Source organism: Vidua chalybeata, chromosome 20 (assembly GCF_026979565.1).
Source record: "Vidua chalybeata isolate OUT-0048 chromosome 20, bVidCha1 merged haplotype, whole genome shotgun sequence".
In the NCBI taxonomy this organism is placed as follows: domain Eukaryota; kingdom Metazoa; phylum Chordata; class Aves; order Passeriformes; family Viduidae; genus Vidua; species Vidua chalybeata.
This window is the reverse complement of record NC_071549.1, coordinates 7,795,487-7,811,307: the sequence shown is the minus strand read 5'-3', so window position 1 is coordinate 7,811,307 and position 15,821 is coordinate 7,795,487. Positions and strand designations below refer to the sequence as shown.

At 54.6% G+C, this 15,821-nt stretch overlaps 1 protein-coding gene across 1 annotated transcript; it reads right to left on the bottom strand.

Annotated features, from left to right (window-relative positions):
* Positions 1–13,858, bottom strand: ADORA2B (adenosine A2b receptor). The gene is made up of 2 exons (XM_053961148.1): positions 13,330–13,858; positions 1–1,014 (listed from the first exon to the last, which is right to left on the bottom strand). The coding sequence occupies exons 1-2, from the start codon at positions 13,692–13,694 to the stop codon at positions 333–335; spliced, it is 1,047 nt and encodes a 348-aa protein (XP_053817123.1). The 5' UTR covers positions 13,695–13,858; the 3' UTR covers positions 1–332.
* Between the last annotated feature and the right edge of the window lie 1,963 nt (positions 13,859–15,821).

Genomic DNA, 15,821 nt, shown 5'->3' with positions numbered 1-15,821 from the left:
ATGACTTGACATGAGCAGCACAATTGGGGAAACACCCCCCCAGCAGGTGAGTCTTCTCCAGTCAGTGTCCAACCTGGAAAGGAAACACCTGGAAAGGAAACACAACAGGATCACAGCTCTCAGTCCCCCTGGGGCTACAGAGGAGGGCGAGCTGCACTCAGTGTCCCCGCTCAGGTCACTCCTCTACCAGGCACGACGTTAATTACAAAAATAAAAATAAAAACACAGCTGCACGAGTGCATAGTGGTCATCTCTGAGCACTCCTGGGACTGCTCACACGGGGAAGGGCAGTGCCAGGGACGGGCTGGAGCCCAGGGGCAGCAGGGGCAGGGTCATACGGTCACCGAGGCCGCGGGGGAGCTGATGTTGATGACAGTCAGGTGCTGGTTGTGCTCAGAGGGGCACTTGGGGAGGTCGTCGGCCTTGCAGAGGATCTTGGAGAGGATCTTGCGGAAGGTGCAGCGGAAATCCCGGATCCTGTAGGCGTAGATGATGGGGTTGATGACAGAGTTGGCGTGGGACAGGATGATGGCCACGTACATCACCCACTCGGGCTTGGATCTGGAGAAGTCCTCGTGGAAGTGCGTGATGCAGTTCAAGATGTGCAGGGGCAGCCAGCAGAAGGCAAAAAGCCCCACGATGATGGCCAGAGACTTGGCTGCATGGACCTCCTTCTGCAGGGTGGTCCTGGAGTTGCCCATCAGCTCGATCTGGTGCAGCTGCTTGCAGGCCACCATGAATATCTTGATGTAGATCCCCAGCATGATGATGAGCGGGAGCAGCACACAGCCGAAGAAGTTGAAGTAGACCATGTAGCTCATTGTCACCACGTTCTCAAAGAGGCACGAGATGAAGCAGCCGTGGGGGTCTGTCCCTGTCTCGTTGGTGGCATTGGGACAGCCACTCATGGCTTTATTCCAGCCCATCAGTGGGGTCAGTCCAATCCCAAAGGACAGGAGCCACAGCACTGCGATGAGTCCCCTGGCCCGCTTGCCGGTCACCAGGCTGTTGTACCTGCAGCCCCCGGGACAAAACCACAGCAAATGTTATATAAATGAGCACTGGTGGCTTCCCTGCAGTTAAAGTCATCAGTGTTTTGGTTAATGAGGCAAAAGCCACACCCACACCCACGAGGGGGCCTCACCTCTCTGACCGCCCGAGGGGCAAAACCTCTCACCTGTGTCTCCACCCACACACCGTGATTTGGGGAGGTGACTCATTTACTATTCCTGAGAGGCGCCAGGCACTGCCCCAGCCCACAGCCTACCCCTGCAAGGGGAGGGAAGGGACTTGGAGGCTTAAAAAAGGCTTTATCAATGCGTGATCCTAAACCACCAACTGCCAGCAGGGCACGGACAGGGAGGCTCCCTGGGGCTGATGCTCTCTGCCTCTGAGCAGCCGCTGCTGGGCACGCTGGGGCAGCTGCTAGGCCAATTCCTGGGCTGACCCCGTCCAGCTGGGGCAATGCTGGTGCCCAGTTCTATGTTGCAATCCCGCATGGGTCATGAAGAAGCTCCACCGTGGCCCAGGGACAGGTTGGTGCAGTGCTGAGCCTGGTGCTGCCCCACACCTTCCTCATCCCGGAGTCCTTTCATGGCCCCTCCAGCCCTCAGATGCTCAGAGACACAAGCAGAGCTGGAACCTGAAGCAGCAAAAGCCAAAAGTCTGGTTTGGGAGCAAGCAGAGCAGCTGCCAAAATCAAAGCATCAGTCAGATCCCTGTCTGGAGATAGGAAGGACCAGCCAGAAGACAACATGAGAAACCCATTCCTGTCTTCTCCACAGCCAGTCAGAGTCTGCTGGCTGCCACACGTCCCCTCCTTCCCACACCCTTCTCTCAGTGCTTGTTTACTCTGGCTTGGCTGCCCTGCTTCTCCTTCCCTAAGAACGTTTGTTCTGATTTTCTTCCGGCCCGTGAGGCAGGGGAGGGTTTTATTCCCACAGAACTGCAGCTGTGCCTGTGAATCACTGCACTCGTGTGAGCTGAGCCTCCTGCTCCTCCTGCAAGGATGGGGGGGACAGTGGGGGTCTGCCAGCACCAACTGAGGGTCAAAGAGGGGCTGGGGGAGCCCTCAGCTCCTTCTTCAGGCATCAGCTGGGCTGGCTGGGAGGATGCAGGAGCAGCAGCCGCATTTAGGTGCTGCTGAATTGTCAGCAGTCCATGGGTTGGTGTCTGAAGGGTAGATCCAGCCACTGAGGGGCTTCTCCTGCATTTTTCTCTCATTTTTAATAAGTTTCAATACTTAGAAGATGAGAAGTTCTCAAATAGGGCATCAGTGAGGCCAAGCCTGTTGCTTTTGAGACCCCACATTAAGTTTTCAGAAGCTGGAGCTGGTCTGGGCTTGTGGGACGTGAAATCATTGAGATTTGAGAAGTTGACAGAAATCCAATCTCTTGGCAAAGTCTGAGTCTTGAGCTACAGCCCTGGCCAAGCTCAGTCAGTGCTGCAGAGGCACCAGGAGCTGCTGCTCTCTCAGCTCTGCAGTGGAAAGGGAACACTGCAGCTGTGGCTCATGCTTGCCCTGCTAAGAGGACCTCTCCAGGTGCTCCATCCCAAAAAGTACCGTGGTGAGACTGGGAAATGTCAAAGGGCCCATAGTTTAGAAACAGAAACTGAAGGAATGGAGGGTTTTGTGTGCTCAGGAGCAGGAGGAGCCACCGTGGCCATGCTGAGGTCCCAGGCTGGTGACATTCGGTGCTGCCTCTTGCTGGAAACACTTGGCCCCAGATAAGGCTTCTTCCATCTGCTCTTCTGAACTCTTCTGCTAAGATAAGGCTTGGCTTGAAGGTTTACAAGACCAGTCAAGAAGCCACTTGATGTTCCAGTGGCTGTCCTCGTGGCCTGTTTATTTTAGAGCTGCTGGCTCCTCCCAGCGCTCCCAGTGGAGCTGCAGAAGGACCGTGGCACTTCTACATCTGAGAGAAGATGTGAAAACATCCTGGGCTCTCAGCCTGCCAGAGCCAGAGCAGAGCAATGGGGAGGGCTGGAGGCCCAGGAAAGAGGTGGAGATGGTTTTTCACAGGGAACAACTGCCCTGCTCTTCATTTCCCCAGAAATGGAGCTCTTCATTTCCCCAGAATTTGCATTGCAAAGCCCTCCCACCATCTCTCCATCCAGCTGATGGCAGGTGCTGCTGATGGTCATTGCTGTGGCCAGCCAGAAGAGCCCAAGGTGAAATTGGGAACAGCCTGATGTCCTAGAATTTTTCATTAATTACCTTGTTATTACCTTAATACACTTATTTGTGGGACCCTGCCTGTATTGCCCTTAAGTCAACACAAGTTAAGTACACGCTTAAAAAAATAATGAATGCCACCAGATCCAGGTATGGAGTCTCACAAGCTCTTTCCTAAGCTCCATAAAACAGGGTCAGACAGTGAGGAACCAACAGATTTTCACAGCTCAGAATTCTCCAGCAAACCCCTCCTTCAGTCTCTTTTAGTCTTAATATTATTAGGCAAAAAAGAAAAAAAAAAAAAAAACACAAAAAAAAACAACAACAAAAAAAAACCTACCACCTATTAAATAAATTTACTCACCTAAGTCTGCTCAACTAATGTATAACAAATATTGAATCATCTCTACGCTTCCCCCTGGAGGCATCAAATGTTGCCTTAATGTAAATAACAGCTGAATATTTTTAAATGATTTATTGGAATTAAATAACCTGGCAATGTGTTAGTTCCTTTTCCACTGCCAGGCAAAGTCTCTTTACTGGTGCAATCACCATGAAGGCTTTAATTACCGCCCCGAGGCCATGGTGGGCTGAGTCAGGCTCCTGTCCTGATGGAAGGAGCTGTGCACGGGCCACCGGTGTCACTGCAGGGCGACAGTGCTGGAGGAGAGCTCAGCTTTTGCAGCGTCCCCGTGGGCAGCTGGGGCTGTCCCCGCTGTGCCCTCACCCACACGGCCACAAAGGCTCCAGCCAGGGCTCCACGAGGTGTCCCCTGTTCCTGGTGGCCTTGCCACAGCAGGCATCCCCCGTGGCCCCTCCAAAACCCAAAGTTTTCCTGGGAGAGCAGCACAGCAAACGCCGGAAGAGCGAGTTCTGGTAGGAAATCTCGCTCTGCGTGTTGGAGGATGCTCGGGGCTGGGTTTTTTTGCATTTCTGCTGCCATTTCCTGGGGCTGGGAAGCAGCCAAGTGGTCCAGGCTGGTGCTGAGCACAGCTGGCACAGAGCAGGACATGCTGCCAGCCCGGCCTCGCAGGAGTTTGGCTCCCAAAGGCAGGAACTGATTCATGTCCTGCACGTCCCTGGCATCGGCCCACCAGCCCCTGCCGGACCCCGGGGAGCTCACCCCAGCCCTGCTGCCCCTCAGCTCTGTCAAACAAGGAAAGCGCAGCAGGAGAAATTCAGCTTTTGGGGTGAAGGGCTTGGGGCAGCCTGGAGGGAACACTCTGGAATGGGGTTGTCATTGCCACAGGATTTATGTCAGAGAGCAGGAGCAGGAGAATCCTGCCTGTCCCACATCAAAGCCTGGTGGTGCCACACAGCCCTGGCCTGTCCATCATGTCCCTGTGCCAGAGCAGAGGCTCCTCAAGGACTTTGGGTTCTCTCAGAGCAAGATCAGCCTCTGATGAACAATTCCAGAGCTTAAACTCCAAACTCACACATGGCTTCTGCTCCCCAGCTGCCTCCCCACCCTGCCCCGTGCCCAGGCTGCTGGATGCAGGGAGGAGCAGATGGAGGGTGCAGAACTGGGAGCAGGCAGGTGCTCTGGTACAAACAGCCAGTGACAATTCATGTATTTCTATTTTAAGTGTGAAGGGAAATACACAGACACCTCCATTCACAAGGGGTGAGAGCAGCTCGGCTGCCAAGCATTGTGTCCTTGTCACCTCCTCACAGCTGTACTTTGTATCTTGCTCTTTTTTTATTATTTTTTTCTAGCTTTAACAAAAAAAGCACCGTTGCTGCCTCTGTGCTCCATGCACAGCCACAGAACGGACATCACACAGCAGCTGAAATATCCTGGCAGGACATTTTACATGAATCATAAATTACACCTAAGAGAGGAGGGGGAAAAGAAAAAGAAATAAAAAGAAAAAGCTGTGCTGTTTAACCAGGAAGGAGTTGGCGGCCGGAGCTGTGATCAGTGGTAACGCTATCAGCTGGGGAACAGGGACAGCTGCGAGTGTCCCTGTCCCGGGCAGACAAATCACTTCCTCCTACATCTGTCCCCATTGTGTGCGGGGACAGCAGCAGCACTGCCGGCCTTCCGCTGGGCAGGACTGCCACAGTGTCACACTGCCACAGTGTCACAGTGCCACAGTGTCACACCGCCACATGGTCACACTGTCACAGTGCCACAGTGTCATATTGTCACGCTGCCACATGGTCACACTGTCACAGTGTCACAGTGCCACAGTGTCACACTGTCACATTGCCACACTGCCACAGTGTCACACCGCCACATGGTCACACTGTCACAGTGCCACAGTGTTACAGTGTCACACTACCACACTGTCACACTGCTACAGTGTCACACTGTCACACTCTCACACTGTCACGCTGTCACACTGCTACAGTGTCACACTGTCACACTGTCACACTCTCACACTGTCACAGTGTCACAGTGCCACAGTGCCACAGTGTCACACCGCCACACTGTCACACTGTCACAGTGTCACACTGCTACACTGTCACACTGTCACAGTGTCACAGTGTCACACTGTCACACTCTCACACTGCCACAGTGTCACAGTGTCACAGTGTCACACCGCCACACTGTCACACTGTCACAGTGTCACACTGCTACACTGTCACAGTGCCACGCTGTCACACTGCCAGTGTCACACTGCCACACTGTCACACTGTCACACTGTCACACTGCTACACTGTCACACTGTCAGACTGTCACAGTGCCACACTGTCACACTGTCATGCTGTCACACTGTCACACTGTCACACTGCCACGCTGTCACAGTGTCACACTGTCACACTGTCACAGTGTCACCCTCTCACGCTGTCACACTGTCACACTGCCACGCTGTCACAGTGTCACACTGTCACGCTGTCACACTGTCACACTCTCATGCTGTCACAGTGTCACACTGCCACGCTGTCACACTGTCACACTGTCACAGTGTCACCCTCTCACGCTGTCACAGTGTCACACTGTCACACTGTCATGCTGTCACACTGTCACACTCTCATGCTGTCACAGTGTCACACTGTCACCCTCTCATGCTGTCACAGTGTCACACTGTCACACTGTCACGCTGTCACACTGTCACACTCTCATGCTGTCACAGTGTCACAGTGTCACAGTGTCACACTGCCACCCGCCAGCCCCGGCTCAGGTGAGCTCACGGGCCAGCAGCAGGACAAGCAGAGGAACAGGCACACGCAGCCCTCTCGGGTGGAAAGGAGCGTGCCCTCCCTGGGTCCCCGTGTCCCCAGCCACGAGCCGGGGCTGTCGAACACCTGCAGGTTTAAAACCTGCCCGAGATATTCTCATCCGTGCCCTCCCCCCTCCCGGGACCCCGGGGTGCCGCCGGAGCCGGGACAGGGACCCCTGCCTCAGCTCGGCCACTGCTGTCCCCGCAGCGCCTGGGGACAGGGACAGCCACGGGGCACGGGGTGTGCGGCAGTGTGGGGAGGAGGAGCACGGGAAAGGAATAAAACCGGCAGATGGCACATGGCCGGGTAATGTGGGGAGTCGCACGGGAACCTGCAGCCCTGCACCTGCTGGGCACTGCCGGGGAGGTGCGAGCGCCTCTCGCCTCTCGAGGGGCCCCGAGGGGTTTGCGTGTGAGATCTGCCCGTGCTCGCTGCTCGGCAGGGTGAGAAACAGCGGCTGAAAGCCGAGCTCAGACACCGGGGGTGTCAGCGGGGCGGGCTGGGCCGAGCCGGGCTGGGGCAAACAGAGGCCAGCAGAGCCCCGGAGCACAGGAAGGAAATGAGCTCAGCCCCTCGCCCTGCACGCTGCTCCCACGCTCCAGCAGCCCCCGACTTCCAAACAGCAGCAGCTGCCCCAAAACGGCGCTGTGCCTGCAGGAGGATGTCATACTGGTGTGGAATCAATGTGACACTGGTGTGACACTGGTGTGGAATCAGTGTGACCCTGGTGTGGAACCAGCGTGATCCTGGTGTGACACTGGTGTGGAGCCAGTGTGACCCTGGTGTGACACTGGTGTGGAATCAGCGTGGCACTGCTGTGACCCTGGTGTGGAACCAGCGTGGTCCCGGTGCTTTGTGTTTCTGAGCCAGGCCTAGAACACAGCCCTGCAGTTCCCTCTTTAAGGCCTGAGCTCCTCCTCAGCTCCCCCGGGCTCTGCAGCCCAGCCTTATCGCCTGCTGGGGCCTGGGGCTGGGGATTTTTGTCCTTCCGAACCCGCCGGGGGTCAGGCCTGGCTGTGCAGCACCAGGGGCTGAGTTAAAGGTGCCTGGCAGAGGTGCGATAGGGGCTGGGGTCGATCCCGAGTCCCACCCAGCGCTGACCACTGCCCCTCCCAGTGCCGGCTCACTGCGATAGCAGAGCAGGGTGGGCGATGGCAGATCTCTGCTGGGTCCCTCTTTCTGCAATGAAAGGGGTGGAACCCCCTTCCCAAAGTTCCCAAAGCGCTGCCTTTCCACCCCGCAGCCCCACGGAGCTGCTGCTCAGCTGCCCTGCCCGCAGAGCCCCGGGGCTGCGGGACCGGGCAGGGGCAGCACCGAGCCCACCCGCGCCTCATCCCAGCCCATCCCAGCAGCTCCAGGAGCCCGGCCCGTCCTCTCCTCCCTGCCCGGGCACTTCCAGGCTGGACAGAGCGCCCAGCCCTGTGCCAGCACAAGGGGCACATCCCATGGAAGGTTTGAGCACTGGGAAAGGGGGACATGGCCAAGAGCTGCTCCCACAGCTCCTGCAGGGACTGTGCTCTGTCCCCTGTCCCCAGTGGGTCCAGCAGCTCTGGTCCCAGTGGCACCAGTGCCCACAGGGCACTGCGGGGTGTAAGAGCAGGGACACACACAGGGACACACCCCCACGGATGCACTCCCAGGTTATTTGTGGCTCATGCCCAGGCCTCATGTCATCCATTGGATTAGGAGTTAATCCTCTTTTTGGATTGCACAAATTCCCTAAACTCAGTCCAGTCTGCAAGCCTGAGAGCCGGTGGGGTGGGGACAGGACTGACACATCTGTAGGCACAGCTGGAGTCACGAATTCCTGGCATCTTGTGGATCAAACACAGTAAGGGGAGTCCCCAAACCCCGCGTGGTCACTGCCTGGGGCAGCCCAGGGCTGGGGCAGAACACTCTTCAAAGATTCAGTTTTGTGGTCTGTGCTCATTGCTCTGGCAAACAGCAAATTTCATAAAAATCACAAGCAGCAACTCGATAACTAACAAAGCAAAAACTTGCAACTTCAAAATAAAACAGTTTCTGCCAAAACATTTTGGTTTCGTGTATTTTTTGCAGGGAGAGGTCAAAAGATCATCTGGAGCAAAATTTTGCTGGATTTCAAAGGTTCCTTTTTAAAAAAAAAAAAAATTTAAATGAATCTGCATTTTTACAGATTGAGCTGGCCAAAACAGAATAAAAACCTTCTAAATGCAAAGATCTGGGTTCTGACTCAGCCTGGAGATCAGTGCCCTCAGCCAACAGCCTGGAGCCAATCCTGACATCCCTGATGCTCCCTGGCATCCCTGCTGTCCCCCAGCTTCTGCAGAGGGGGCAGAGGTCCCAAAGAGGTCCCAGTTCCTTTTCCTGTCAGGACTTCTGTTTTTCGGGAGGGAAGTGGCCTTGGAGGTGCGGAAAAGATATAAAAATCTGGGACGTGCATTTTAAGGAAACCAGGCTGCTCACAGCTCAAAATAGCTGTGATTTCCCCTCTCTACTTTACTGCCACGAGGGCACATGTAATTATTCCTGATTTTGTTGTTGTGTTTTGGCTGCATCCAAAGGCTGGAGTGAGTGGCAGCCCTGGGAGGGCCTCCCACATCCCCTGGGCCCAGCTTGGCTGCCACAAACTTCCCTAAAGATGTGACAGCTCCATTGCTCAAGTGAGCAGCCCAGCCCTCCTGCCCTTGCTGGGTTTGTGGCACTTCAGTTTATAACTCAGTGATAACCAAGGCCAGGCACAGCATCCTGAGGGGTCGGAGGCTCTGGAAGCAGGAATTGGGATACTCAGGGAGTGGGCACAGCACGGGAGCCACAGAGGAGCAGCAGAACTCGCCCAGGGGTGTGGATGAAGGGCAGTGCAAGGACAAAAGGAAATGAGGCAAGGGCACAGGGAGGAAGAGCAGCTGCAGCTCTGTGTGCTGATGGCACTCACAGAGTGGCAGGTGAACACCAAGAGGATTTTCTCTGCTCCCCAGTGGCTCCAGCCCTCCCACTTGACATCAAACCCCACCAGTTTGCTTTGCTGAGCAGCAAGCTGGGAGCTGACAGGGATCTGGGAGCAAATCCCTGCAGGGGAATGCAGAGGGAACCCCTCCTCTGCAGCACAGGGGAGCAGAGCCTCAGCATCAGCCAGGCCACCTCTGGAAAGGATGAGGAAAAAACAGCAACAACCCAAATTTAATCTGTCCCACGAGGACAGCAGCAGGAAGGAGCTGCACTCCTGCATTCCTCATGTGAAAACCAAGGGGGGCAGCAGCTCCTGTGGGACACCGGCAGGAGCAGAGGCAGATCAGGGCAGCACCATTAACAGATCCTGATCCCATTAAGTGACTGGGAATCCATATGAGGATCCTCTGGCTGCAGGAGGGGCAGCAAGGGCTCCAAGATGTGCAGAAAGGGAGAGGATGTGGCTGGGACCCTGCTCCAGTTCATAGCAAAGCTTCCCTGGAACATCAGTCCTGCACATCTGCAAGGGGTAAAGCTGAAGATGGGAGAGAACTAAACCCAGGACAAGCAGCAGATCAGCTCAAATCCCAGGGAACAGGGGATCATTTTCCCATGGCAGGTCCCAGCTGGGGTGTTTGCCAGGCAGCAGCACCACGTTCACTGTCCTGCAGGAGGTACCAGTGGACAGGGGCACACACACAGTGTGCTGTTGCTCAGTGTTCCACTCTCCTTTTGCTCTCTAAATACAGATTCTCCTCTCCCTCCCTAATTCCTGACACGTTTGTTCCAGGCATCCATCCCTACCAACAATTCTTCACCATGCCAAAGGATTTGGGTTAATGCAAATAAAAGGAAACTGTTTTATTCCACCTACAAATCTTCTTTGGCTCCCAGCTACGGGACTGTGGGGTGAAATCCAGCCCTGGAGGAAGCCAGAGAGCAAAAGCCTCTGTGCCAAGTGCTCTCTGCAGGATGGATTTGCTGCTGCTGAGAGATGCTCGATTCCCTGGCTTGGATATCCTGCTTGGAGGAAGTGCTGGGGGGGTCAGGCTGGCAGAGGAGAGCTGGGATGGAGCTGTGTCCCTGGGCACAGGGATGGGCACTCAGGGGTGGCAGCAGCCAGGAGGGTGCAGGAAGAGGGGACAGAGTGTCCAAGGACAAGGAGCTGCATCCAGGTGATGGCCAAGGGAGGAGGGACACAGGGAAGGGCTGGCAGCTGCAGTTGCACAGGACGGGCAGCGTGGGTGGGGGCTTCTCCACAAACAGTGGATTCATCAAAAGCAAACAAGCAAAATACGAGTTTCGAGGGACAGAAAGAATTCATGGCTTCGGGTCAAATTCAGCAAATATTTTTAGCCAGAAGAGGGAGGGCTCTAAACCACCCTTTTTAAAATAAGATTTTTATTCTGCTGTTCTCCAGATGAGAAGTCGTCAGTTCCTTCCCCAGTGAGGAGGTCTTGACCTCAAAGAGCAGCACAGCCACATCGGAAGGGTTGGGCAACTCAACCCAAAATCTGCCAGGTTGGTCAGGATCACTTTGCTCCACTGAAACCTCCCAACATCGCTGTTCCAGTTTCACTGAAACAATTTTCCTCTTCCCCATGGGATTTCTTAGTTCAGCCACAGAGCTGAAAAATCCATTATTAGCCTGGCTGTAATGCAAAGTTCTGCTGTGCACCCCAGCCCACGGGCCTGCCCAGCCTTTCAAACAGCTCTGAAAGGGTATTAAATAATGTGGCACAGCCAGTCCTTAATGTCCCTGCAGAGCTCTCCACAGGGAGCTGATGGAGCACTGGATGTAACAAGGACACTCATCTGCTCTGCAACAACCACATTACTTATGGTAATCGCTGGACAGGGCTGGGCACAAATCATTTTCTTAAACATTTAATACTTCATGGCCTGGTTTCAGCCTCTGCACTGGCCTCCAGAATGGGTGTTTAAATGAGAAAAGCTTTTCCTACAGTCTCCATTCCTAGAAATTGATGATCAGCTTCCTGTTCCCACAGCACAGCCCTCCTGCCCAGGGAGGGTGCTGGGAGAAGTTCCTCCCCCCTCCCTGCCAGCAGCACTGTGAAATAAAGATGCTGAAGAGAAAACTCCAACCCAGCCTTGCTGGGAAAACCCTGGTGCTGTCCAGAAGGGTTTTGCCTGTGTAGATTTATAACCTCCTTTTGATCTTGGTGTACAACTAAAAAAAGCCTTTCGGTATCAGTCCCTAAATCTCCTGTCACCGAGGCCTGTCCATTGTCCTGCTCCTCACAGGGAGAACCCCCCTCCTTTGGAAGGAGTTTTTTACTTGCTGGTGCCTTCTGAGAGCACTGAAATAGGCCTCAGTGCCAAGATGGAGTTTAACCCAAATTTCGCACTTCAGCCAGCCTAGGATGGGACTCCTTGGTCTCCGTTTGTGTCCAGCTCAAAAGCACTCATAGGAATAAAGATATTTGTGCAAATGGAATAAAAGATTTGGCGTCAGACGGGGCGAGGAAAGCGAAGCTGGGAAAGAATCCCAAAGCAAGGCAAAACTGCCCTGGGATGAACTGCCCTGATGGAGTCGAGCAAACCTGCTGAGACCAGGATTGGGGGAAAAGGAGTGCAGGAAATACCGGCAGTTTCATCAGCTGGCAAAGCCACTTCCCTCTGCAAGCACAGGAACGATCCCTCAGAGCATTTCTGGTCCTCTCTGAGCAGAGCACAAACCCCTCACCACAGTTTCCTCAGCTGCAGAAAGTGTTTGTGTACAAAAATAGAGTTATTGCCTGACAGCTTGTGTCCAGGGGTGTGATTAAACTGAAACTCAAAAATCTGACCTGCTTCTGTAGCTGCTGCTGTGCCGCTGCCCCACCATCCCGGGAAAGCCCCGAACGAAGGGATGGAAAAGACACAACAGCATTTTCCGGAGCCAGGGTGGGTCTGTGAGCCCGGCTGGGTGGCCGGGAGGGTCTGAAACAGGGTCAGGGATGCTGGAAACAACCTGTCCCTGTCCCTGTCCCTGTCCCTGTCCTGTCCCTGTCCCTGCTGTGCTGCAGGTCCGCTCCCGCTTGCGCGACACCCGGAATTTCCACGCTCGCATGACACACAGCCACGCTCCTCCACCCCGCCTGATGACTAATTAATATTTGCTCAGCCTATGCGAGGTCTCAGATCCAAGGTGCCAGAACAGGGTGAAAGGGTTTTCTTGTTTGAAGTCATTTCAGGGTGACTTCATTGCTCGCGCACGGGAGATGCCGCGGACGAGCAGAATCCAGGGAAGCTGCGGCTTTGCGGAGTTCAGCTGAGGTCCCTGCGCCACAGCTGCCCTGCTTCCCCACAGCCTCTGCTCCCGGCCAGTCCCTGGAGCTTCCTGGACTCCCGGGGGGCTCCACCAGTGTCTTATTCCCAGGGAAGGACAACTGAGACACGGAGGAGACTGAGATGAGCAAACTCAGGTGGTTCATAATGCAAAGCTCGGGGTTTGGTGCACTTCAGCTTAGGGAAGCTGCTGCACCAGCCCACTGGAGAGGTGCCTGTAACTTCTATTCCATACAGTTTTCCCCATTTTAATTCAGTTACCATGAATTAGAAGGAAAACAATTAATGTTTTAGATGCTGCACTTGGATGAGACTGAACTGTAAAACTCTAAAATCTGACGTGTGACTCTTTCTGCTCCCCTCTGCTCCTTTCACAGTAGGAAATAGGAGAAAGAGTGGCTGCTCCTCTATTTAATTACATGGGAGATGCCTGGGCACCGCAATAAAGGGGCTGTATAAATACCTGCACAGACGAGCCACAACCATCTCAAACACAGCCTTACATCACTGCAGGCCCGTCCGAGAAACCCCTGACCCTCCCAAGACAAAGATCCTCAAGAAACTGAACTTCCAGGTGTACTCTGAAGCAAGAAGTAGGACACTGATCCCAGCGAGCGAATGACAAACTTCTGTAATTTCCATCACCTGTCAGCAGCAAAACTTTCGGGGCAGCACTAGAGATTAGAAGTTCCTGCACGCTGAGAGCAGGAAGATCAGACCCGGGCTGTCAGGGAATGTGGCTGCCCGCTCCCACTGCAACCTCTTACCTCAGTGGGATCTTAATAGCCAGGTACCTGTCGATGGCCACCGCCAGCAGGCTGAAAATGGAGCTTTGGGTCAGCACCAGCACGAAACAGGCGAAGAAGAGGCAGCTGTGAAAATCCACCTGGAAGCCGATGCTGATGGTGATGGCGAAAGGGATGGCCAACAACCCCACGGCGATATCAGCCACGGCCAGCGACACCAGGAAATAGTTGGTGGCGTTCTTCAAGGTGCTGTTGATGGCCACAGCCCAGCAGACCAGCACGTTGCCAGCGATGGAGAGCACGGCGATGATAAGCTCCAGCACGATGTAGGTGGTTTTCATAGTGTCCATGGCGAGAGCCCAGCGCCGGGAGCAGGCGCTGCTCATGGGAAGAAGGGACTTTCCACCGGGCGCCCTCCCGCAGGTACCAACACGCCACGGGGCAGCCGAACGCCCATGTCCGGGCTCCCCGCGGCCCTGGGGGGCCGGAGGGGCGCGGCGAGCCCCGGGTCGCGGCCCCCCGCTGCCCGCAGCGCCCGGCCCCCGCCCGGCATCCGCGGGTCCCGCTCAGCGCCCGCCCGCCGCCGCCCGCGGGGCCATCGGGGCCGGCCCGACCGGGGCTGCTCCGCCCGGGGCTGCTCCGCCCGGGGATGCTCCGCCGCTGCCGCCCGCTGCCCGCGGAAAAGCCGCTGCCGGCGGCGGCGGGGCTATTTCTGCTCCTGGGGCGAGCGGGGCGGGGAGTGCGCGGCGCGGAGCCATTGGCCGGGACCCGGCGGCACCGGCACCGCGCCCCCGCAGCGCCCGGCCCCGCTCCCGCTCCCCCGGCCCCGCTCCCGCTCCCCCGGCCCCGGCACGGCTCCCCCGGCCCGGCCTGTGCGGCTCCCCGGAGGTTTTGGGCACCGCCTCGCGCAATTCGGAATCAAAAGTTGCCCTCGCTGCCGCCAAAGTCGAGATGCTGCTGCTGCTCCGGGACACCGGAGTTGCCGCGCCGAAAATAAAATTCGCCACCAGCAGAGCGCTGACCCAAAGCAGGAGATTTCACAAAATCCTGGCAGCGCTCGGTCTCTGTATGGTTATGGCACAGCGGGGCATTTCCTGTTGTAAGAAATGGCAAAATACCACGGATTAGCAAATGCTGTTACTCACAGGGCTCAAGTGGTTGAGTTTCGGTCTAAGGAGCTTTAAAAAAAGTTATACCTGAAGGGGTTGTCTGCTCTGGTGGATCTTAAACCAGCAGGGAAGGTGGAGGTAATTTAATAACTGGTTACCTTTTCATCACAGGTTTCATGCTTTATATTGTGTTCACCATCAAAACACAGAACAGAGATTGAATTTCACACCACTGCTGAAGCATCCAGCAGCACTGAATAGCCCGGGGTAGAAAGTGGAAAAAAATCCAAACAATTAAAGAAAATAAACCTGTCCTGTAGCAAACGGAAAGTAAAATAAATTGCCATTGATTTCTCTTTTTTTAAACAAAGTTGTAAACTAAATCCTGCAGAAGGGAATGTTTTCTGAGGATCCAGAGTTAAATCAGAGCAAAAAACATATGGGAAAAAGAAGATTGAAATTATTCCTTTGGGTGTAGTGCAAATGGAAACTCTCCTGTTGACCAGCAATGCTTTGGGTCAGACAGATACAAAGGGGACTCTCAATTTATATTGAACAAAGTAATTTTTATCAAGTTGGACATCTCAGGATGCTGAAAGCAAGCTGTGCCAGGGGTACGTTTAATTTGATGGGGACACACAGAAGGATCTGCACACAGGAGCATCACAGTGCTGCCCTCTGCACTCCCACCACCACGTTTGCACTTTGCATTCCAGGCACTCTGCTGTCACAGGGAAGAACCAATCCCATGATGGCATGAACAGGGAAGCCCTTAAATCCCGGGATTCAAACCTCAGTTTTTGCCTGGAAGTGTCCTGAAAGGAGCAGCAGAGTTTGAGGTGAGCTCAAGGTTCACAGCCCCAGGTCTGGCTGCTCCATCATCACTGGCTGGATCCTGAACTTGCCCACACTGGTTTGGTTTATTTATTATTTTGGGATGTGCACAGCTTCCCTCGTGCAGAGCCTGTTATAATTATGTAAATTATCACAGAGAAGCACTTTTCCCCGCAAAGGGATGGATTTACATCAGGGTTTTTACACACATTGTTTTCCTAGTGCAGGAACATGTGCCAACAGCCACCTTCTGCTGCTTTACAGCACCTCAGCAAAACCAGAATTAACTTTCTGCAGTGGATACATTTTATTAGAGAAAGATCTGCTTTTGTGATCATGGAAGCACTTATTACAGGCTGAGCCCAGGGAAATTGTGGTTTGTCAAGTCAGACACGAACAGAGAAACCATTATTTCAGGTTCTGATGAATAGGTTGTTTGGGCAAGGTCTCTGTGAGACAGGTAGCGAGGCAGTGAATATTGTGGATTTTGCATTACAGGGAGATTCATGGCTCTCCAAAGCAGCAGAACCTGTGCCAAGGTCCAGTGGTTTATTCTGGCAGTAACTGGTG